At 48.4% G+C, this 25,073-nt stretch overlaps 1 protein-coding gene across 1 annotated transcript in view; it reads right to left on the bottom strand.

The window, feature by feature from the left end:
• Positions 1–6,388: 6,388 nt before the first annotated feature.
• Positions 6,389–25,073, bottom strand: part of ADAMTS15 (ADAM metallopeptidase with thrombospondin type 1 motif 15) — a 28,756-nt gene continuing 10,071 nt past the window's right edge. The window contains exons 2-8 of the mRNA XM_058687330.1: positions 21,740–21,872; positions 21,055–21,222; positions 20,538–20,821; positions 14,803–14,980; positions 13,577–13,758; positions 13,296–13,471; positions 6,389–11,286 (exon numbers count right to left, since the gene is read on the bottom strand). Coding sequence (XP_058543313.1) covers positions 10,512–11,286; positions 13,296–13,471; positions 13,577–13,758; positions 14,803–14,980; positions 20,538–20,821; positions 21,055–21,222; positions 21,740–21,872 — 1,896 coding nt within the window. The 3' untranslated portion in view covers positions 6,389–10,511. The remainder of the gene's footprint in view (positions 11,287–13,295; positions 13,472–13,576; positions 13,759–14,802; positions 14,981–20,537; positions 20,822–21,054; positions 21,223–21,739; positions 21,873–25,073) is intronic.

The raw sequence follows: 25,073 nt of genomic DNA, 5'->3' as shown, positions 1-25,073 counted from the left end.
TTATGCCTGCCCCGTCCCCAATAAAAATGTGAGCTAAGTGTTTCATTCTATAACTCTTTTGATAAACATGGAATTTAGAGTCCTGACTCTGTCACTTACAAGTTGAGAGAACACATGCTAGATCTTTAACATCTTTGGCCCTCAGCTTCCTCATACACAAAAGGGTGCCATAATTTAATATAATTCCTAATGCTGTTGTGAACAATAAATACAATGACACAAGTAAAGACCCTAACATAATACTTGTATATAGTTAATGCTAAGTGATGGCTGTTATATGTATGCCCAGCACTTATGAAATGCAAAGTCATTTAAAGCCTACTCTCAAAGTCCTTAGAGTATAAGCCAAGAGAAAGATAACACTGTGCAATATCAGAAGGACACAGAGGATGCCAGGAGAGTATGAAATGGGTCATCTACTGTTTTGGCTGAAAGTCATTCTAGAAGGAAGGATTGAAAAGGGTTGAATCTGGAACCAGAGACAACAAGGATAGGCTATTGACGTCCTCCAGGTGAGACATGATACTGGCCTACAATAAGCTAGCAGCAGTAGAAAGGAACATTTAGGAAGAAAGACATTTAGGAAGTGGAATCAAGTCATGTGAATCAATGAATGATAAGATGTGGGGGTCCCTGCCAGAAAGTCTGAATGTACACAGGTCCAGGAGAAGTATGGGTATGCCAATTTTTTTTTTCAGGAGCCATCATTATGCTTTTTTTTTTTTTTAACAGAAGCAATGTGAGAGCATGTGATTCCCCAGGGAAAGTGTGTGTGTGTGTGTGTGAAATGAGCCAAATAAAGGGCTGCAAGGAACACCAGTGTTTAAAGCTAAAGGAAGAAAAGTTGCTAGAAGGGAGACTGACCGGGAACAAGCAGAGAGAGAAAAGGAAGACAGAAGCACAGAAGCAACCAAGGAAGCAGAGAGAAGAATGTTCTTGTTATTCTTAGTGCCTGATACTTGGTAGATATACAGATAGTTGCAGAATAAATGAATGAATAGCTGAATTTAAATGACCCACTTAAAACTGAAGACATATGGAAGTCCTCTCATAGGAACAGGGATACATCTATTATTTTACCCCCATAGTCTTCAAGGCACTCAAGATCATGGACAGAGGGACCTCAGCATTCAGTAAAAGAGTAGGGAATCCAACAGCTGGCTGAAATCCATCCCATAAATGAAAGAATGACAGAAAGAAAGCACAAGTTTCCTCAAGACCATCCAGAAAAGAGTCAGAGAAACCAACTAATCCAACAGCTTCACTACTGGTGGAACAACTGGCATGATGAGACTTCCAACTTGCTGCAACAAAGAGCCACACAGGAAACACGGGGGGGGGGGGGGGGGGGGGGCCGGGAATGGAACAAGTCAAAAGGCACCATGAGGAAACAGAGAATTAAATTCAATGTGAGAACCTTGATTGGATCCTATAAAAGACATTCTTAGAACAACTGGAGAAATTTGAATATGAACTGGATATCTGGTGCTATCATGGAATTGTTAATTAGGCATGATAATGATATCAGGCTGTGTAAAAGACTGTCTTTATTCTTAGGAAATGTATGCTAAAGTATTTAGGAGTGAAGGGTCAGATGCACCTGAAAATTTAGTCTCCAGAAACTTGGAGAATCATGTCCCAAAAACTGTTCTGCAATATCCAGGAAGCAGGAACCACATTGACTCCTGAAGAGCTAGATAAAAGGCAGCATAAGAAAGTACAAAAGGGGACACCTGGGTGGCTCAGTTGGATAACTGTCCGACTCAATTTCGGCTCAGGTCCTGATCTAATGGTTCATAGGATTGAGCTCCACATCACGCTCTGTGCCGACAGAATGGAGCCTGCTTGGGATTCTATCTCTGCCCCTCCCTTGCTCTCTTGCACTCTCTCTCTCTCTCAAAACAGATAAACTTTAAAAAAAAACAAAGTACAAACAAATAGAGATATCACATGTCCTATTTTTTAAGACATTAAGGAAACAACTATAAGAAGAATAACTTTAACCTACTTATATTTCAACACAGATTGGGAAATAACCATGAAAACTCTTGGAGAATTATTTTTTTTAATGTTTTTATTTATTTTTGAGACAGAGAGAAACAGAGCATGAGCAGGGGAGGGGTAGAGAGGGAGACACAGAATCCGATGCAGGCTCCAGGCTCTGAGCTGTCAGCACAGAGCCTGACACCGGGCTTGAACTCACAAACTGTGAGATCATGACCTGAGCTGAAGTCAGACGCTTAACCAACTGAGCCACCCAAGCGCCCCTCTTTGAGAATTATTAAGCCAATGTAATTACTCCTGGTTTAGAGTATAATGAGCTGGCATTGTTTGAGCACTTACTATATAACAGCACTGTGCTAAACACATTAGCCCACTGAATTCACACAATAGCTATAAGAGGTAGGCACTATTATTTCCCCTTTTATAGATTAAAGCTGTGTCTCACAACCAAAAGTCTCAACTCCTGTCAGGCAGCCCCATCTACCTACACTTCTCTAACTTTGGTCGTCCAAACCATTTCTCCCTTCACCCTTCAAGGCCAGTGTGGAAACTGAGCCCCACAGTTACTAGCCTTGGTGCTACACCAGCTCTTGGGATTTCCCTACCCCACCACCCACACCTTTGTAAACTCTTCTTTATTCCACTCTTTCCTCAGATTATCTAAATTTGAGTGTGTCATCTATTTCTTTCTGGGATCTCAGCTGATAGTAAGAAAGAGAAACAGAGGGGGAAGAAAACTAGAGAAATGTGAATCCTACCCAATAGTAAGGTGGATCAGGAAGCAACCCCCCTTGGTGGACAAGTAGCCCCTGAAAAAAAGAAAGGCAAATTGGCAAAATTCTGGGCATGGTAAAACCACTTGGGAGAATGCTTTGCAAATAGCCCATGATAAAGTTGAAGACGGATATACCCTATGGTCCAGAAATTCCACCCCTAAAATCTCTCATATAATACATGCACTGGGAAACATTTGCAAGAATTTTCACAGCAAACGTTTTGTAATAGCAAAATTCTAGAAACAACCTAAATGTCTATCATGCATATCCACATAATGAAGTAATATACCAGACTGAAAAACAAGTAGAGCTACATGTATGCATATGAATGGCTCCCACAGGCTTAATGTTAAGCAGAGAAAGTAAATTGCAGAAGAACACAGTTGAGGTGCAGGTATACGCAGGTATACGCAGATGCTACCCTATCTGACTTTACCCAGTTGAAAAGCATGCAAAGCAAACTACATTGTTTGGGGGACCAGATATATGTAGTGAAAGAATGACAGAATGGCTGGGGATAATAAACACCAAATTCCGGATAATGGTTAACTCTGGCAGAGAAGGGAGGGGCATGAAGAGGGGAGGTATCCTCTGGGAACTTCAACTCTACTGGAGATGTTTCAGCTCTTACACTGGGTGATTGGCATCTAGGCTTTATTCTCTCATTCTTTGTTCCTTCTGTGTGTTTTAAGTATTTAATTACTATTTTAAGGAAGTGAAGGGAGAAAAAGAAAAACTTCTGGAGGTCTCCAGGGAAAATGAAGAGCCACGTGGATTGCTGGACTCCATTGCCAGTTTTACTCCTCGCCATTCTTTTCTGCTCCTTTGACACTCAAAATAATTCAAACCATTCGAAGTTTCTGGGGCTCATCTGAACTCTAGGTTCATTTGATGGCAGTGTGCTTCCAAGAGCCAGATGCAGGTCCTAAAAACCTCAGAAGAAGCTCCACTGGGAAACATACCAAATAAGCAATCAAGTGAATTGGTTTCCTATTAAGAGATTATGGGGATCAGGACAAGTTTGGGTTAAGAGATCTTTTAGAAACCATAAAACCTTGCCTCAAGAACATGATCCCAGGTCATTTCAAAAAATCTTTCAGGACAAAAGAAACAGTTAATTGTCTCTCTGCCTCAAGAGCAGCTGGAAGGCATCCTAGAATACAGCAGAGTCTTGAAGAGCCTAGTTCTGGAAGGAAACAAACTCAAGCTTACATCCTGGCTCCCACTCACTAGGCTGGCTTTGTACAAGTTACTTCACATTTTGAAAGCCAGGCTTCAGCATCTATAAGGCTGGATTGGTCAACCCTCAGAGGGTGGTTATGAAGGCCAAATTGAAACTTGTTTGTAGATTAGAACAGTGCCTGCACGGAGAAGTATCCTCATAGTTCCAGAGAAGATGGTTCTGTCATCACCTTGGGGCCAGATTCCCTAGACAGTGCAGACCCAGTGCAAAAAGGGCTCTTGAAAATGTCATGTCATCCTTCTGAATACCCTTCCTTAGGCTTCTCAAAGTCTCTTTCCTCAAAATCCTCAACACCAACACCATGACACGAGTACCTGCTGGATCACCTGTGGTGGAGGTGATGGGTCCTCTCTCTGCAGAGACATTAGGATCCCAGTCCCACAAGGTTATCCGGCAGTTGGTCAGAAGCCCCAGACACAGTGGCCTAAGCCGCTGTGTATACAGTCTAAGATTGTGGCCCAGATGGGGCATGAGAAGGGGGTGGGTAGAAGGGGACTGCTGGTAACAACTTAGGGATGCGGCTGAAATCTTAACTTCCAACCATTCACCATGATGATATTTTCGCCATTTTCCCGATTCCAATTCTTCATGAGGAGATCCCTCTGTCTTCCTCTCTATCTTACCCTTTCTGCCAAAATAGCTCTCCTTTGGGAACAAATAGTTCTGTTTCTTCTTTGGAATGCCTCTGGAAGCCAGGAACTCTTATCTCCCTCAACAACATTCTGGCCCATGCTCGGAATGTGATTTACATTACTGACCAGAGTACAGGAGAACAAAACAAAGGAAGGGCTTCCCAGTAGAGCATGAAGGGGGCAGGGTGGAGAGTTCGGGGTGGGAGCGAAAGGGGGAGGGCAGAGTTTCTGGAGTAGCGTGGGGTCTGACCAGCTGCCCCGTCCTTCCACACACAATTGGGAGCAGTGAACGTGTCATTGCAATTCTCTTGTGGGCTGGGGTGATGCAGTGGCATCCAGAGAGCTTGAAGAGAGATGTTCTGCTCTTCTGGGATTTGTTGCTAAGACTGCAGGCTTTGGAGCTGACTCACTCAACAGTGCTGGGTGCAAGCCAAGGAGGCACGGAAAGACTCTCGGGGTCACACACACTGCCCTCCGCGTGCCAGCTCAGGCTGCTGGGGACCAGCCAGGGCTCGCCGGGCAAGGGGAGTGAGGCCCAGAGAGTCAAGACCTTTTTGCAATTATTGAGGCTATTCCTCCACTGGGGCAAGAAAGCATTCCTCTCATGAGGATGGATTACAAAGCAAATTGTTCCCGCCTCTCTTCAAAGGCCAAGGAGGTTAGGAAACCACTCCTTCCTTCTCCAGAAAGCCTGAAAACTCAGGCATATTTGTCTGCTCCAGATGGCTTCAGTGCGACATGCTACCTCCTTACCCTACCTGGCTCTTTTGAACAGCCTAACTAGCTGCAGGGTGGGACGCAGACTTCTCTCCTTCCTCTTTTATTTGCTGACCTCCTGCAACATGAGAAATATACTTTTGTCTCCATGCCAAGTTCCTGACACTGGAGTTGTAAAGCCCTTTTAATTTCCTGAGTAATAAGGGTACTAGCAGCATTTTTTATTCTGTTTGGTCTTTGACCCTTGTTTCTAACACAAAGCTCCTAAATCCCTTGGCTTCCTGGGTGACAGGAGCATTTCTTATTCTAACAAGGCGACTCTGGGTAGGTATCTGGATAGCTTCAGGATGGGGACTTAACACCAGAAAGATCAAGCCATGATCAGAAGCTGAGAACTTTCAGCTCAACCCCCCATCTTCCAGGGACAGGAGAAGAGCTGGAGATATTGAGTTAATAATCGATCATGCCTACATGAGAAAGCCTCCACAAAAATCCTTAAATGACAGTTTTGCATTGCTGAACACACTGAGAGGGTGACACTCCCCACTCTCAGAGACAGAAACTCCTTCACTCTGGGACCCTTCCAGACCTTGCCCTATGTATTTCTTCATCTGTATCTTTCATCATATCCTATATAATAAACCTATAAAATTAAGTAAATGTTTCCCCGAGTTTTGTGAGCCAACCCAGCAAATTATCAAATGTCCCCAGAGACTGTGGGAACACTCAACTTTGTAGCTAAGTTGGTCAGAAGTGTGGATGCCCTGGAGACCCACTGCTTGTGACTGGTGTCTGAAGTGAGGGCAGTCTCTTGAGACTGAACCCTAAACCTGTGGAGTCTGATGCTAATTCCAGATAGTTAGTGTCAGAAATGAATTAAATTCTAGGACACGCAGTTGCTGTCTGCAGAGTTGGAAAATTGGTTAGCGTGGGAAAAAAAAAACCCCACACATTTGGTGTCAGAAGAATTGTAAGCAGAGAAGCCATTTTTTTTTACCCAGAGACCAACCCGTGGGAACTTTTCCTCAGAAAGGTTTTATTGGCAATTGCTACAATAGAAAACAGAAGGGGTAACAGAAATAACAACCCCAGGATTATGACAATGCTTTGAGAAATTTTATAAAAACCTTAAAGTTGCTGACTTCTAGCTTAGACATCAATCAACCCAAACCCTTCCTGGTCCCTTCCAGGCCTCCAACTAGCCCATAGTGTCAAAGTGGGTTCTTCTGGCTAACTCCTTCTTCCACCAGAACTTTCTATCAAGTGCTGAAGCTTCATCCAAGCTCCCACTCCACACCCCTCGCCCTGGGCCTCTAGATTTCCAATCAGTCATTCATCCCATGGCCTTGCCCTGCAGGAAAGGCATGAAAGGAACCCCATTCATCTCTGAACACCAGACTGAAACCAAATAATCATCTGCCAAAGTGTAAAATGTAACTGTGCCTAGAAACCCAGACCGCTAAAGCTGGAAGCACCTTAAGGAATTAAATCTACCTTTCCCACTTTGCAGATAGAAAATGGAGCCCCAGAAGAGGCTTTTAGATCTAAGACCAACGCAAGTTTCTGGACTCCTCCTAGTTGGATGTTCATTAAAATGGGTCACACCAGTCCTCCGCCTGTATATTTGTTAACATTGTCAGACCAAAACCAAATAAGGAAGAGGGAAACAGTCTTCAAACACAATGAAACTTTCCCTCAGGAGACTTAGTAGGGCCCTCAGGGGTCTGGGAAACCCCACATGAGGGACCCTCCAGCCTTCCTTTGTGCCTTGCTCCCTTCACCACAGTCCTGCCTCAGAGGCCTTCTCTCAGACCCTCCTGCACACCTGGTCCTTCCAGTCACCAAGTCCCAGCATGCTGCTCGTCTGCTGAAAGGCTCCCATCCCCCTCTCAAAAGAGTTGTGCATTTCAATATTTGCAACCTTATTAATATTATTAATATTTGAGGGCCCAAGTTTGGCATGTATACTAAGTGAGGGTCTATTTAGTAGAGACAGACTCTGAATGCTGTCTGACACTTAGATGCTAATCACAGAATGCCCCTAAATCCCATCCTCTGCCAGGCTTTCCCTGGGCACTCTACCCCACACACCACACACACCCAGATGCAAGTTCTCTTTCTTAGCATCAGTTCATCTCTTCCTTGCACCTACCTCATCTGTCATTATTCTGGATCTTTGCTTCCCAACTGTTCACTCTGCCTCCCCAGCTAGCCTGGGGGCTGCACAGGACAGACTGTGCCTGTCCTAGTCACTGTTGTGACTATCATAGTCCCTATTCCCATGGCTGGTGCATCGTGTGTGTTCACAGCAGATACAGGGGGATCTATGCATGGATAAGATGAAATCACAGAAGCAGGACACAGATTTTAAATACTTACAACTTTATTAGGAGCAGGCTGTCGTCCCTGCAGCAGCCAGCTCCCATGTATACACAGTATACACAGCCTAGCCAGTACCCAGGTCCTTCCATCCTTCTGCAGCACGTGGAATGCAAAAGAACCAAACACAAAGGGGGCTCTGTAAGTGACAGTGTCTAGTGCCTTTGGGAGCCAACTCCCGGGCTGGGAACAACCAAGCCCCCCAGCTCACCCAGCCCTCTACTCCAGCACAGCAAGGTTCACAAGGTTGGACTCCTCCAGTCAGTGCACACAAAGGGCAGAGGAGGCAGGGGGCTCCAGAGCCCAGATCCTTACTGGTCCACACCCCATGGAAGAAGTTTCTGGAGCCCACAGAATCTCCCTCCTCTTCCACAGACATGAGATACCACCTTAATTTTTTTTTTTATCCCATCACCAGAAACCTATACCTTGAGGCTTGTCTCTGCTCAGCCTTGGAGAGCATGGTTGGATTAGCAAAATGGTCAAGGATAAGACAAACCTCCCAAGTTGTCTTGGTCATACTTATTTTAAAAAGAAAAAAAAAGGAAAAAGAAAGACATCACAACAGCAAAAAGCACTGAGACCCAGCTTGTGTCAGGAACAAGATAGGTTGTCCCTCCTTGAAATAATTTGTAAAGCTGCTCTGCTAGGAGGCCAGTCACCCCCACTGATGGCAGCTCCCTTCCCTCCCACCCCATTCCCCTGCCCATTCTGCACAGCCCCTGTGCCACCACCTCCTCACCAAGGATGGGTGCACCAAGCACAGGGTGCAGTGCTATCGTCGGCTAGTGGGGGTCCACATCTGCCCTAGAGCCCTGGGTTCCCTTTGATGCTGCAGCCCCACAGTGTTCACCCATGCAGGGGGGAAGATTCCTCCTTGCTTCAGTCTTCAGAAGTGACTGCAGCCCTGCCTCAGAAATCCACATGCCCTCAGCCCCTCTGGGGGAGCGTTGTTCAAGGGCTCAGCCTGGGGTTAGGCTGGAATTTGGAAAACCATCCCAGAGGCTTGCCTGGATGGCTGGTTTGTGGGTTCTGGCTATTAGGGGATGCCAAATAAAAGGAATGAACCCCTTTCCCAGGGAAGATACTTGCTCTGATGTCACCTTGCTAAAGTCCAGTATATATTACGTGACTCAGAAGCAGAATCTCCCATGTACATGCTGGAGCAGCTGCACCTTCAAGAAATACCCTGCTTAACCAAAGACTGCTAACTCCAAAACATCTTCCCATGTGGAGCTATAGGAAACACCCTGGTATCTATATCCCCAACATGTTTCCAGGATAGACAGGAGTTCCCATTGTGGCTGCCAAGGGCTTCTGGGTCAGATTATTGATTCTTGGTGTCACCTGAAACCTGTCCCCAAGGCACTTGAGGAGAGAGATCCTGTCTTCATATTTGGAACACCAGTGGGTGGTTGGCTGGGCTATGGGGAGCAGGACACAATGCACCACACAATCATCTTTGTGTCTGGGCAGCTCAGTCTATAGGAGGACAACAGCCAGGTCTGCTGGAAGCACCAGGATCACCACTGCCCCTGGGGAGGGACAAATGTTGGTTCCCAGAGAGCATAGCCTGAGGTAGCAAACAGTGAACCCCACTACCCAACTGCAATGTCATGTGATGTGCCCAAAGCCAGACCACATGTAGCTGGCCAGATGAAAACCAACCTGCAGGCATGTGGATGTTCAGCACCTAGCCCTCTGTGCATTTCCCACGCCCTTCTTAGTGGGGACAAGACCATGGCCACTCTGAAGGTTCTCTGAGGCAACACAGAGCCTAAGGTAGCAGCCCTATTTATACCTGCCTCTCTGGAGGAAGAAGCCATCTAAACTGGGGCCTCCTCCTCCCCATCCCAGGGTGTTGTGTGCCATAAGTTCAAGCCCAGCCACCAGTGATACAGAACCCCCTACATCACTCTTCAAACTCCGTGCTTTACCACAGAATCCATCATCCCTTGTATCTTATTTTAATGGTCAGATCCCTCTTGAGGAAGGCAGTAGGCTCCTTATTGGCTTCCTATATCTATATGCAATGTGTCAGAGGACATGTACTTGGAAGCCCTCCCACCAGCCTGATGTCATAGACAACACAGTGAGAAGAGGTGGGTGGCTCTTCAAGGAGGGCCAGGAGTAGAAAACTGATGAGAAACCTCCAGACTCCCCCTACACATATACCTCTTCCCAAACGGGGTGGCCCAGGCTCCAGTTATACCTAATCCCACTCTCCCACCAGTTTTTGCCCACCCCAGCCATTTTTTATTATTCAGTCCTTGTCAGTCAGAAAGAAAAGGTGGGCTGACAGCACCATAAAAACCTGCCTGTTCAGAAACGGCTTAGAGCCCCCCGGGGCCACCTGAGGGTGCCAAGCTGCTGGGCCATGGCTCTTCCAGCAGCCTGTGGCCTCCCTGACGGGGGCCAAGGTCCCTGAAGTTCTTCCTGGGAGGTGCCCATCCTCCAGGTCCCTTGGAAACCGGGCGCCGGCGCCTCTGCCCAGTGCCCGCACCTCTCAGCCTCTCCCAGAGACTGGGCCCTGGAGGAGCCCGGCGTGAGGTAGACTGTGCATTAGTCACTTGGCTTCCCCCACCGAGGCCAGGGAGGAAGAGGGGACCTCTCACCCCTGTCCCTGGTCCTTGTCCCTGGAAGTGGGTGACGTCATGGCATGGACCTCCAGCCACTGCCCTCTGCCCACGGCTCCAGCTGGTCAGAACACTGGCAGCACCAATTGGGCAGAGAGTAAGAAGGAGAAAAGGACAGTCCTATTCAGCATGGCCTCAAGATACAGAAGTCCAGCTCCTGGGGCTTCCGGCGCAGGTTGCACTGGTCCCGAGCCAGCAGCCGCCCTCCAGGGCCCAAACACTTGAGTGAACGCCTCTTAAATCCCCGGCCGCAGCTCTTGGAGCAAGGCGACCAGGCACCCAGCTCCCAGGTCGGACAGGGCTCCCCACAGGCTCTCATTTCCACTGGCCGATAGGCTGCATCACAGGCAGATGCCACATGCAGCTCTGGGGGACCACGACAGTCGACCGCCCGCTTCTGCAGACCACTGCCACAGCTTGCAGAGCAAGGCCCCCAGCTGCCTGCCACCCAGCGTGCAGGGGGCCTGTCGCCCTGCTGCTCCACCTGATTGGAGAGGCTGAGGACACTGTTGTGGAGCACAGAGGGGCCCCGGGGGTCCTTGGGGTGAGAGGCCTTGTCTTCCCGAGGCTCCTTGGGCAGATAGAAGGAGTAGCGGACCCGGGGTGGCGTCATCTTGCCCACAGAGAGGACCTCCACGGTCAGGGGCTCCAGGATGGGCCGGGAGGCCTGCAGGCTCTCCACCGCGGTCCCTGTGCCACTATAGCGCAGTAGGCTGCCCTTCACCACCAGGTCCCGCTCCACGGCCGACACCACGAAGTGCCCATTGAGCAGGTACTTTCCCTGGCTATTCTTCAGGGCCAGGTAGTTGTCATCTCCAATCAGCCCCTTGTAGCCACGCTGGCGGATGTCGATACTCGAGGCACCCGCAGGGATGGCCACCACAAAATTGTAGCCATGCCTGTGGTGAGAAAGGGGATCGTGCATTAGACACCTGCCTGGACATAATGCCCTCGTCCCCCTCTAAAGTCATAGCTGATGCCCCTTTCACAACCCCTGCAGGAGGTCACCAAGATGGCAGAGACCACTCAACCACAGCACGGGAGGTCAGGGGGCACACAAACTGGAAGGCAGTACCTCAGATTGTCACCACATCATCTAAAACTACGTACACTGGCTGTACCACCCTGTGGCCTTTTTTATTCAGGATATTTATACTGTGGTGAATTCTTTTATTTTAATTTTTTTTTCATATGTCTTTATTTTGAGAGAGAGAGAGAGAGAGCAGGGGAGGGGCAGAAAGAGAGAGAATCCCAAGCAGGCTCCAAACTGTCAGCACAAAGCCCAACATGGGGCTCAATCTCACAAACTATGAGAGATCATGGCCTGAGCTGAGATCAAGAGTCGGATGCTTCCCCAACTGAGCCACCCAGACACCCCTACGTGGTGATGAATTCTAGAGCAGGAGTAAAGCACAGGTTTTGGAGCCAGACCCATCCCTATCACTGGCTTAGCTGTTGGCCTGGGATAAGTCACTTAGCTTGTCAGTTGCCTCATCTGTGAAATGGAGATCATAATCACACATACCTCATTAAAGCACATAAAGCCTATGGCATAGTGCCTGCCATCCAGTAAGCACTCAATATATACTAACTGTGAGAAGGAGGAGGAGGTGGAGGAGGAACAGAAGACAAGGCTTCAGTCCCTGAGCCCAAGGCTGGGGCTAGACGTAATGAGACACACTGGCCCTGGAGTCGGGCACCCAGATGAAGCCCTGGCTTGGACACCACCTCCTTGGTGGCTCAGACAAATCAGTCTCTCCGGGTTCCAGGGTCCTCACCCATACAGTGAGGGAGTCAAACTAGATGATATCTAAGGCTCCTTCCAGCTCCACTAGTCCATGAAAGGAGTGCCTGCCATTTAGCCAGTGAAGCAAGTCTGGGGGTGTTTACCTCTAATTCTCCACTTGGTCACCCCCTGCAGATCCCTGTGAACACCACTCACCTGCAGTGCCACCTGTTCCCAGAAAACTTGCCCACCTACAGGCCCAGCAGAGGGCACTGTGTCCAGAAGAGGCAGCTGAGGCTCCTGGACAGCCATCTAGGCCTTTCTATCATAGCACCTGGCCTCCCAAGTTTTCAGAGCCAACCATAGCCTTGCTCAACTGAGACCTCAGGGACTCTGCTTGCTCCAGCTCCTTCCAGAACCTGGGGCAGGACTTTCCAAAGGAGCACATTCCCCCTGAAAATAAAAGGGAACCTGCTGGACTTCAGAAAGCCAGGCTCTGGAGGTGGGAATAGAAGAGGCTTAGAGACATTTCTTCAGCTGACCCTGTACACATCTCCCAGGAAGAGGGAATCTATCAGTCCTAGCCACTCACTCTGCCGTTTATTGCCATTCTCACCTCAATCTCATCCCTGAGGCCAGGGCCTCAGGCTCCGGGAGATGGGCAGGCTGTCACATTTTGTCCCCAGGCATGTTTTGTGTTTTGTGATCATCATCATGAACATTTGGTGAGCATTTATTATGCACCAAGCACTACACTGAGCATTTTACTTAGAGTAACACCCTTAATCTTCACAATAGCACAATAGGAAATATATTCATGTTAGGCCCACTATACAAGTGAGGAAATCCAGAATTCCAGAGATGTTGTCACATGTTCAAGATCATCCAGAAAATGGGTAACTGAGATCTGAACACTGGCCAGTCTTACTCTAGAACTCTAGATAGACTCTAATGTTTCTCTGCCATCTCCCTAAATATCATCTTCTTTTCAGTGGTGGACTTCTCAAGCATTCATCTCTGTCAATTGCCTGGCTGACTGGCTGAATATCATACTCCCAGAAGAGTCTGAGTGGCCCCTACACCAAGGGCACAGCCCATTTACCCCAGTCTAACCCAAGTTTCCACCACCTGGGGGCAGCTCCACTCAGCCTTCCTCCCCCTGCTCCAGGACCCAGAACTCACATGGGCTTGGTGAAGAGGCCTGTCACCTTCTTACAGCTCTTATTGTCGCCCCCACACACCCCACATTTGTCGAATTTCTTCTTGGAGCCCAGGTTCCCATCACAGCCAGCCTTGATGCACTTGCCTTGGACACAGACCGAGGTGGAGTCAGGAGTACATGGTGTACCATCCACCACCTGCAGTGCCCCCAGGAAAGGGAGAAAAGGAAAGAAGGGCAGTTCAGCCAGATGCATCCCAAAGACTTTGTCTCTGCTTTGGTCTCCTGCCCCATGCTCACTCACCTTGGGTGCCAACACATAGAAGTAGCCAGTGCCATTGGCTCGGCAGATGAGCTTGCACTTGTCCCGGGGAGAAACACCTGAGTACTTGGGCACCCATGCCACGGCAAGAGTGAGCCGGTTGGTGCTATGGTTGTAGCCATTGAAAGCCTCACACTGCTCCTCCCGGAAGCTCTTGCCGGAAGCTGAGGAGGGAGGAAGCACAGGCAGGAAGCTAAAGGGAAGAGTGATGGGGGAGAGAGAGCCCTCCTCCCCAGGGTGCTCAGTGCCTGTGGACTTCAACACCTCTTACCCTCATCTGAGTTATCCTCATCCCTTTTCAAAGAACTAAAGCAGGCTAGGACCAAAGGATGCAGGTCAGAGCCAATCACACAACCCCCAAGCAATGGGCCGCCTTCAATTCCCTCCATAACAGACACCCTAAACAGTTTGGGGCTACACAATCCTTCAGGAGTCTTCTGAAACTATTTTCAGAATGTTATGACATGAATAAAATAAATTAGATCAATGACAAATAATACTAATTATACTGATATACAACTATCAATATATATCAAAACATATTTGTGATATGTGTGCTCCTTGTTAGCCCAGTACATAACAAGATTCAATAGTGAATCTAATAACCACCGTCATTTTCAAGTAGTGATGAGAAGAAATGGCATTCTGAGAAATGGCAATAGCTGAAATGTCATATGGACATATCCAAGATCCCTACTGGGGACAAAGTCGCGGGTAGTGCTACTAGCATTGCAGTTTGCTGTCTAATTAAAAGAAATAATAATTTTAGATAGAAAGATTAGTAAAAACTATACTAAACTACTAACTGAAGGGAATGATAAATTTTAAATTTAAAAAGGCTAGTAAAAATAGAGATGTAATTTTCTCCCCTCCAAGCTCATGGACCCTGGATAAAGAGTCCCTGCTTATGAGTGATGGGCTTGTGAGACTTAATTAACTAAGAGGACATCTAGTGTGTCACTCTCTTGGGCCACTTAGCCCCCAGCCTAAGTAGGGGGAAGAAAACACCCCCGCCCAAGGGGAGTGGGGAAGAAATGATCCCAAGAGGAATCTGCTCCTCTGCACTTCCAGACTTTGTCCTAGGGGATAGAATCTTGACTGCTGTCAATCTGCAGCCATGAAGTATCCAGAGTGTGGAGGATGAGGGAGGGGTGCCCTCCAGCCTCAATGTCCCCGGGCACAGGCCAACACTGCCCTCCCCTCCTCACCTGAGCTGGGGCAGGGCTCCAGGTTGCAGGATCGGTATTTCACCCTCACCCCCTCGCAGTATTTGCCCCCATTGGCAGGGGTGGGGTTGCTGCACTGCCTCCGGGCCAGCTGCACGCCCCCCCCGCAGGTGCGTGAGCAGGGGCCGTAGGGCTCCCATTTGGCCCAGGAACCGTCCACCTATGAGAAAGAGTCCGTCATACTCCTGCAGCGGCCGGATGCACACCGGGAGCCTGCAGAACAGCTACACGGGTACAGCCCCCACCATTCCATCCCGTCCCACTGGAATGAAGTCCACTGTGGATCATAAGGGGAAAATGACAAGCAAATGGTCAGGGTCCACACAGCGCCCACAGAACACTTCAACCTGGTCAGTAGCAAATGCCAACTGCACCCAGTTATAAATGAGGCCACTCAGAAGACAAGCCCCTTTGGGCTATGGAGTCAGATAGCCAAGTTCTGTCATCATCTCTGCCCTCACCACATGGGTGGTCTTGAGCAAGAGGTGAAACCTCCTTAAATTTAAGGTGCTTCATTAGCAAAAATGGGGCCAGTAATAATCAGGTGTGAGATCAGACAGATTTAAATGATACATCGTGTGTGAAAATTCCTAGCACTGTGTTTGCCACCGAGCAAGATGGGTTTCTCCTTACCTACTCTTAGTGTATTGACAAGAGTCTCTAAATCTAAGGCAGGGGCAGGCCCCCAGTCTTGCCAGAAAACCTTGTTGCCATAGATATTTGAATATTTTTATTTATAAATGATCCATAATCCAGACTCCTCTCCAAACCAGACTTAAGCAGATCTTAAGCTCAATCGGGCTGAAATTGAGAAAGTTTCACTGCAAGAGGTTCTAACATTTGTGCTCAGAGGAAATGAAGATAGGAGACTACAAAGCAATCCCAAAACTTTGTTTGGCTTCAGGGTGAACTATGCAGTGTTGTTTCATTTTTCAAGAGGGTGGAGAGGGGAGAGAAATGGTATAGTCTTCATTATTGTTTTTCTTAGGATGCCAGTAAAGCGAGTTTTCATCCCCTGAACACACATCAGTTGGGCAACAAAGGAAGCGGCCTAGTTGTACAAGCCTGGGATTAAAATGCTCTCATACATCATCCAAAGTGACTAACCCACATGGAGCTAATCAGGAACTGGCTGCATGTAATCTAAATACTTTAACTTAGGCATACATGCAGCATAGTTATTCTATCTGCCCTTCTGTCCGATAGCTTTTGCTTCATTGAGTCAACATGTCTCTCATCCAGTGAAAGAATTACTTGCTGTTAGCCCCGCCTCCTCCTGCAACTAGCACCCCACCTCCTCCTGGCTTTTCACTTCCTAAGAGTCTCTACATTCGCTCCTTCCACCTCCTCCCTCCTCGGTGCCTTGTAATATGGGTTTTGTCCCCATCACATCTGGGAAGCTGCTCTCTCAAAGGCCTGACATGACCACTAATAAACTGAAGAGCTGTGTATACACCTCATTTTCTCCAGTTTTCCTTCAGTACTTAACACTGTCTCTGCAGCTTCTGAGATGATGCTGTTGTGTCGTTGTTGTTTTTAAACTTGCATCACTTTTTCCACCCTGTTCCTACAGAAAACATTCATCTCACAGGAAACACTCCTGCCATGTGCCATTCATTCACCAAATACCTATTGAGTTCTTACTCCATGTCAACGCTGTGTGCATCAAATCCCTGTCCTGAAAATGACTGCATCCCAGCAGGGGAAGATAGACAATAAAAATAGGCCTGGGCATATAGTGTCAGAAGCAGTTAAATGCAGGCACTGGGGAGAGAGCGGTAGAGAGGGCCTTGGTGAGGTGGGCTGCTCTCCATTACAGGGGGTCATGGAGACTTCACTGCAGAGGTGACGGTGGTGCAGATGCCTGAAGGAAGTACAGGAGGGAGTTGTGCAGATAGGAGGGAAAGAGCATTCTAGGCAGAGGGAGCAATGCAAAGACCCTAAGGAGGGACGGGCCTGGAGTGCTCCAGCATCACATGAGCAAGAGAAATAGGAGGTGAAGGCAGAGAGAGGACTCACTTGTCCAGAGCACACGGAGTAAAGTCCCTGAAGGGTTCTGAGGATGTGGCATGACCTGACTTACATTTTAAAGGATCCCTCTGGCCGCTATGTTGGGAACAGTCTGTGAGGTGTAAGACCAGCAGCAATGAGATCAGCTAGGGTGCCAAGAGCAAGAATCCAAGGGGGAGTTGACAGTAGCTTGGCACAGGGTGGAAGCAGATAAGGTGGGAAAAATAGTTCAATTCTGCATCTGTTTTGAAGATAGAATCAACAGGAATTGCTGAAATAGTAGATGGGCGGGTGTGAGAGAACAGAGGGTTGGCATAAGCAACGGGAAGATGGAGTTGCCAAAGCAAGTTCAGGACAGATGATCAGGAGCTTGGTTTTACAGATGTTATGTTTAGGATGCTTATCTGAATGAAGAAATCAAGATTCAGCGAGGCATGCGAGTCTGTAGTTCAGGACAGAGGTCTGAGCTGGAGATACACATCTGGGAGTCTTCAATGTATCAGTGTAAATGGTACTTAAAGCCATTGGCCTAAATGAATCACCTAAGAAGTCAGTGTGGATAGTGAGGAGAGCTAAGGACTGAAAGCTGGAATGCCCAACACGGAAAAACAAGAATATGAGGAAGAGCCAGTGAAGGGGACCAGAAGGGGCAGCCAGTAGGGAGAAGGGAAACCAAGACACTAGCCTGTGTTCCCAGGGGAGAGAGTAATCAGCTGTGTCAAATGTTGCTAACAGGTCAGACAATATGAGGCTGGTAATCAATCACTGCCTTAAGCAGTGTAGAGGCCATTTGGCGACCTTAGTTAGAGTTATTTTTAGAGGAATAGTGGGACTGAAAGCCAGATTGGAATGGACTCCAGAGAAAAATGGCAAGACAGGAACTGGAGAGAGAAATTTCATACCACTCTTTCCAGGAACTTTGTGGTAAAGGGAGTCAGAGAGATAGATTTTGATTTATGGAGAGGAAGTAGGATCAGGAGAAGTTTTATTTAAGATGGGAGGAATTATAGCAAGTTTGTATCCTGATAGAAATAATTCAACTCAAGAGAGGAGAAATCTGACACTGCAGGAGAGAGACGGAAGAATTTATGGAGCATTTTCCTTGAATAGAGGGGATACTATCCTAAGCGCAAAGCACTGCACCGCCAGGCCCCATATGAGAATGTGGGCAGCTCATCCATAGCAAAGGAGGAAAGGTAGAGATTACAAGCACAGAAGCAGAACAGACAGCGGATGTGGTGGTGGGAGTTGGTGGAAGTTCTCTTCTGATTACTTGATTGCTTGTTTTTTTATTAATGAGATGGGAAGAAAGGCCACTGGCAAAAGTGGAAATGAAGAGAAAGGGTTGGTAATGGCAGAGAGAGGCGAAGGTGTGACATAATCGTGTAGGATGTTGGGAGGGCGAATGCAGTAAAGGAAATAAAATACCATATGACTCCTGAGCAGCATTGCAGGCCCCCCTAAGTTGTCAGGCCATTAGTTTAAGCTGAACCCACTGAGCATGGTTCCATGTCTTTCTCCAGCCGCACTCACCTCCACCTGCACAGTTGAGTGACAGTTGGATTCCACCAGGACAGTGGTTTATCCTAGCGAGTACGACAGAGAGAGGCAGGGGCATGGGAGCCACGAGTGTACATGAAGGAGGGATTTTAACAATGGACCACGGAATTGCAGCTCAAGAAGGAGATTGGTGAGGGCACAGGAAGAGCAGGTGGGACTGAAGAATTGCTGGAGTCCAAAACTAGAGGGCTGGACAACAGGGCCTTGGTAGTCAGAGTGTGATTCTTGCAAATGAGATCCCAGGGCAGCACTGGGGCTGTGTGATCAGTAAGATAAGCTTTGTGCTTTGACCTTGGCTGATTAGGGCAGTGTCCTTTGTGAAGGGCCAGGGTGGTGAAGGGAATGTCCAGAAAAGAGACTGAGGATATGGTGGATGTTGCTGTTGATGGACTGAGAATTCCAGAAAGCATGTGGAAAAACTGTCTTCTCAGATCACATTTCCTATATCCAGTTTCCTCTTGGGCAACATCTTTATCCTCCAGACTCCTCTTCCCAAGAGAAGGAGCTGGCCATGGCTGGCCTGTCCTCGGGACCTTCTGGTGGTCAAGGCAACCCCAGACTAGCCCCAAACCACACCCCCAAAGCTGTTTCCCATATAGCTCTGGCCTGTCCACCCCTCCAGCTTGCCCCACCTCCCTGACTTTGCTCCATCTCTGCCTGTTGAGACCCTACTCATTCCTCAAGTCCCTCTCCAAATCCGACCTCCTTGCCAAAGTTTTTTCAGACTCCCCCCCATCATCATTAATCTCTCATTCCTTATTCCCCCATGACACATTTCCACACTTCTATCTTAACACTGAATACATGCCTCTCTGGGTCTTGGATTACAGTGACATTTCTAGCTTCCCCACTAGACTGTGAGCCCACTGAGACACAACCCATGTTTTATTTCTTTCACTGACCACCACACAGTACCTCACATAGTTCTCTGAATACAGTGGGATGATGTCTAATAAATGGCCAAAGGCTTAATTAAATATATGTTCCCAAAACATAGAACAATATTTTACATAATTGTGTACCAAACCCAGCGCAGGGCAACTGATAAAGTGCTGGCAAATGCTTTTGTATTATATTGCCCCCTGTACATAAAACCCCAAGGCAAGGCCCTCTGCATCCAAGACAAGGATGGGGAAGGGACCATCATCTCCAGGATCCAGAAAGAGGATGGACTGCTTATTCCTGTCCGACAAAGTCCCAATCCCTTTGTGACCTCACCCCCCGACCAGAAGAATATAAAGTTTTTATTATATTCAGAGAATATGTGGGGTTTAAAATTTGTTCTTATTCAACTGTTATTCTTTTTACCATGAAAAAAATAACTCGCTCAGTTATGTCTTAGCTTCAAAAAACAATCACGACAGAAACTTGGTTTGGAATGTAGCAAATTACTAAAGCTTGCCCAAACGTCTGTTTCCTTTCAGTTCTGAGCCTGGTTCACCTCTGGCCCAGAGCTCCCTGGAAACAGAACACACTCAGAAATAGATGATAGGGGCACCTGGGTGGCTCAGTCAGTTGAGTGTCTGACTTCGGCTCAGGTCATGATCTTGCAGTTCACAGGTTCGAGCCCTGTGTTGGGCTCTGTGCTGACAGCCCAGAGCCTGGAGCCTGCTTCAGATTCTGTGTTTCCCTCTCTTTCTGCCCCTCTCCCACCCACAGTCTGTCTGTCTGTCTGTCTCTCTCTCTCTCTCTCCCTCTCTCTCTCTCAAAAATAAAATAAACATTAAAAAGTTTAAAGAATTTAGAGTGAGAGCTCAATAAATTTAGTCATCATTATCATCAGAAAAAGAAATAGCTGATAAGGGGAGGCTGGAAGAAGCCAACAAGTGAGGAATGCCAAATATCTAGTGATTGGCTTTGGGTTCAGTGCTCACTCCTCCCCAGGTAGGATAAGGCACAGAACTCAGGTCTGGGCCCCCTTATTCCACATGAAAGACTTTCCTCACATGTCTAAGGCCTCACCAAGTTCTCTGACCTACCATATCTCTTGCCTCCAGGCTTAGAGTCAAGAAGGGGACAGGACCACAGACAGGTAAATGGAGGCACAGTGCAGCAATGTGACACAACTATGGCTACACAGCAAACCTGTTCCCACTGGAGGCCTCCGAGTCCACCCCCTGCCTCCCGCTCAGCTCCAGCACACTCACCCTATACTTATGGAGGTTGTGTCTCTCCACACAGGTCCCCTTGAGGCAGAACTTGCCCTCGCCACAGCTGGTGCCATCTGCCCAGGGGAAGTGGCGGGTCTGGCACACCATCTGCCCCTTCGCCTTGCCAGTGCACCACAGTTTGGTGCAGTACTGCATGTAGGGACAGGGCTTCGAGCCCACACCAAAGGCAAGCTCACACTGCTGGCTCAGGCTGTAGCTGGCACCCGGTAGGTCCTCAGGCAGGGAGATGGGCTTGCTGGGTTGATCCAGGAGGCAGTCACCTACAGGGAGCCAAGGACATTCATCAAAGATGAGTTGAGAAAGGTGAGCTCAGCTAGCCGTGAGTCTGAATGATAGGGAGACACTGAAGCAAGAGCCAGTGGAATGGACTCCCTTGAGACCCCAACTCTTTGGGCTCATGCACACCTTAGGTAACAGAGGACAGGTGCAGAGAGGTAGTGAGCAGTCACTCCAGTGACAACCCCGAAGTCCCTCCTCTGTCACCCTGGCTTACCATGCCCACTGTCCAGGAAGTCGGTGACGATGGCAGCACTGCAGGCTGACCAGGGGTTGGCACGGTCAATCTGGATGAGTGTTGGGGACATCATGTGGTTGGCTCGGAGTTTCCCAAACACCTCCTCACACACTTTCACATTGTCATGGGGCATGTTGAACACGTGGCCTGTGGGGTGAGGCAAGAGGACTCAGAGGGCAGAAGGATGTGGGCTATGCAGTTTTAAAGCAGCAGGGTGGAGGGGAGGGGAGGGCAGTTCAGCTGAGGAAGCTAGAGAGCCCATGTCAGCAATTTTCAGGCTGGTCATTTCTACCTAGTGATAGACTGACTGCTTTGCAAATGTTAAGATGGTGTTCTTGTGTTCTCTGTCCTGTCCATCAGGCTATGGGCTCAATGAGAGCAGCAGTGTTATCTAATATATTCTCCCCTTAATGCTTAATTGATGAGATACTCTGACTGCTGAGTCAGACAATATTGCTGGCCAACTGGGCTGGGGCAATCAGAAAAAATAAAACCAAGCGATTGCTAAGGCAGACTCTGACCCTAAGAAAGGATCCCTAAAGCTTCAGGACATGAGGAAGCAAAGACAGATGTCTACCCCCTGACCAAAGCACCCAGGGCAAACCCAGAAGGACCCCAGAGGGGAGCTCTCCTCCCTGTACCCAAGAGTACCCTCCAACCTTACCCAGCTCATGGGCAGTGGTGAAGGCTGATGGAAGCCCATCATCCTCGATCACAGAACAACTTCTCTTGGGGTCGCACATAGTGCCCACATCAGCCATGCCCAGCGTGTCACAGGTGGTGGCCCCACACAGGTCCTGCCAGGATGGGGGAGAAGCAAGAAGCCAGGCAGAAATTAGGATGGGGTACAGAAGGAGCCTGGAGGAAAGAAAGGCATCCTATGGGATGCTCAGCTCATCCCAACTCCCAGTCTAACGAAGTCCAGCACCTTCTTAGCCAGGTCCTTTCTCTCAGGGGGTTGCAGGGCTACACATAGAATCAACCCAGACTGAGGGAGGAAGCATCAGGAAGAAAGCCCTATGGCTCACTGAGAAGACTGTGCCCAAATCCTACTCATAGAGATCCTGTGGGAGGAAATTAGGAGGTACAAAATTAAACTACAAGGTCATTGCTTTATATAGAGACAGACTTCCAAACCAGAAAATGGCGACTCCTACAGCTGGGTGAGGTTCCAGTCATGGATAACTGAGGCAGGTGGGAGTGGAAGGCAAGTGTGTTCCTCATCCAGAGTCAGCTCTGAGCAGTCTCGGTCCTTGCAGAGTGACTGGACAACCGTGAATTAAGCTCAGATTCTCAGCCAAAGTGTCATGGGCCAAGGACCCGCCCAAGCCAGAGATTTGGCTTCCTTGAATTGGGAGGAGGCAGAATGAGGCAGATACAGTCTCCTATCCAGACATAGCTCAACTGGCTACAGAAGTTCAAGGGGACCACTGGTTCAGCGGCTGCTAGGAACAAAAAATAAATGAACTGCCACCTAAGACAGTCCCTCTTTTTTGTACTGAAACCTGCATCAGAAACTAGGACTTCCTGCAACAACCCTGATGGGAAGCACTTCTGGGGATGGATATCTTAATAAACTTATTGAGCCATCAATGCACCTACATATCTTAAGAGCCCAGGAGTTGGAAACAGGACAAGATACTTAATCACAATAGAGAAGACACTGCTGAATCAGTGATACCGGTATTCTCTCCATTACATCCTTGTCTTCATTCACAGTTTACAAGAAACTATTACATGTATCATCTCATTTTAATCCCCCAGAGAGTGTTAGGAGGCAGATACATCATTATACCTATTTGTCAAAGGTGAAAACTGAGGCCCATGCTCACAGTTAATCACGGCGATGATTTATTAAATGCTGACATTGTGTGTGTACTTAACGTGCATGACCTTACTTGATCCTCACAACATCCCACTGGAAGAATGACTACTATTATCACCTTCCACAGACAAGGAAGCTGACGCTCAGAGAGGCCCAGGTCACAGAGCGGAAATGTGCACTGGGGTCTGTACGACTGGGTACCAGCATTCTTTGCACCATGTCACAGCTGATTGGTCACCAGCTCCTAAGTGAATTCCCAGGAGAAAGAGTGGTGTGTGTTCTCTGTGGTAGCCAAGGCATTCACATAAACACACCCAGAACTGTTCTCAATCTTATTTCTCTTTAGGGCTGTGTGCACGTGCGTGTGCATGCACATGCTGACGGTGGGGAACAGCTGGGCAGCAGAGTTAGTGGGGTCAGGAGGCATAGGAGGAAAAGTGGTCATAGTACAGAAAATCAGCAAAATTTAATCCAGAGCCTTCCAAAGTTTACCACCTGAGCAGTCAAACTTGGCTTCCCACGGTCAGGTGATAGTCACACCTCCTAATGAGCGTTAACTCTAGCCAAAGAACTGGGAGGGTGATCAGACTCCAGAATACACAGGTCAACCATGAGCGGTGGACACCTGGCCTTGATCTGCTGTCCTGGGCTCACATGTGGCATGTCTGCCATTTCTGGGAACCCTTCAGGGTGAACCTCAAACTCCCTCTCTTCCAAGTACTCTTCCCTTTCCAAAGGCTCACTCTTCCAGAAAGTCCTCCTTCCTTCAGAGTTCTGAGACCTAGAGGAGAACTGCTATCAAAACCTGGGAGGGGAAGTTCACCTGACAAGCAGTTTAAGGAACACAACTGCTGAGGAACAGGGTGGGGTCACACGGATCAGCTTGAGAACAGAGGGAGAAGAAGGCAGGGGACAAAGAAGGAAAGAACAGAGGTTTGCACAGAGGCATGGAAGGGGGAGGGGCTGGGCCCATTCATCCCTAGACACTATAGTACAGCCTCCCCACTAAGGCAGGGGTCTCTGAAAATTCTCGTCTAGTGGTCACAGCCCATAGGGAGAGCCTGTAGGACAAACATGACACCATCCTGGGGCCACCATGCACACTCACTGCAGCCTTTGTGTAAGAGAAAAGGCATGGGAACAAGAATGGAAAAGCCTAGACTCTGGCCCTGGCCCCACCGCTAAGTAGATGTGTGTTTTGGGGCAGGTCACTTCTCTCCTCAGGCCTCAGTCTCCTCTGCTCCTTCCCTGATCCCAGGGTGCTCAGCCCCTTCTGGCCCTGTAGGTTATGAAAGGAACACACACAATGATAGACTTCTAGAATGGAAAGAACCCTAAGGATGATCTTGTCTACTAACCCATGAAACGAACTCCCAGAAAAGTGAAGGTCACCCATGTGGACATTCAGAATCCCATCTGCTGCTCTGCTCAGCAGAAATGGTGAGACCAGACTGACAGCTCAGACTGGGGTCTAAGCAGCCACTGGAGCTCCACTGCCCAGCAGCCCGCCTCTGCCGCTGGAAGGTCCTTAAAGCCAAAAAAAAAAAGGCCTCCATTCTTCTCTGGGAGGGTGGATTCTCTCTGGAGCATAGACATGCAGCTGCAGACCCTTCCTGGCCAGGAGCAACCTGTTCTTTCCATCAAAAAATCCCGGTTTCCCTGGATCAAACAAGAGAAACAAGGAAGGAGCCGACAGATTTCCTGAGGGTCAGGGTGTAGCTGAGAGCAGCAGGCTTGCAGTAACCAGTGTCTTCATTGTGGGAAGATGCAGCTGTTTGGGGTCAGGGGCTCTGCCTGGCCCTCTTTCCCCAGCCAGGGACTCAAATGAAGAATTGCTAGATCTTAGTTCTTTGAACGCCTACAGGCGGGTGTGCAGGGCTCAGTAGTGCCTCATTTGTGGCACTGAATGTCTCCACCCTTCTGGAATGAACTCAGATGCACTCAAATTGCCTTAACCTCTTCAACTCAGGCCCTTGTCTCCAGAAATAGAAACTGTTCTGGTTCCTTCTGCCTGGAGGGTGGAGGCACTTCCCACCCAGTCCCTACCTGCCTCACTATTTCTGGTAATTTGCCATTTCTCCTTGAAGCTACAGCTGCTGTTCCAGATGACCCAAGAATCATCTTGGCCAAGACCCTGGTCTTCCCAGGTTATTGTTTTCTCACTGCACCTTTT

This window comes from Neofelis nebulosa, chromosome 10, assembly GCF_028018385.1.
Source record: "Neofelis nebulosa isolate mNeoNeb1 chromosome 10, mNeoNeb1.pri, whole genome shotgun sequence".
NCBI classification, from domain to species: Eukaryota; Metazoa; Chordata; class Mammalia; order Carnivora; family Felidae; genus Neofelis; species Neofelis nebulosa.
The sequence above is the reverse complement of the archived record's forward strand: the minus strand, read 5'-3'. Positions and strand labels throughout refer to the sequence as shown.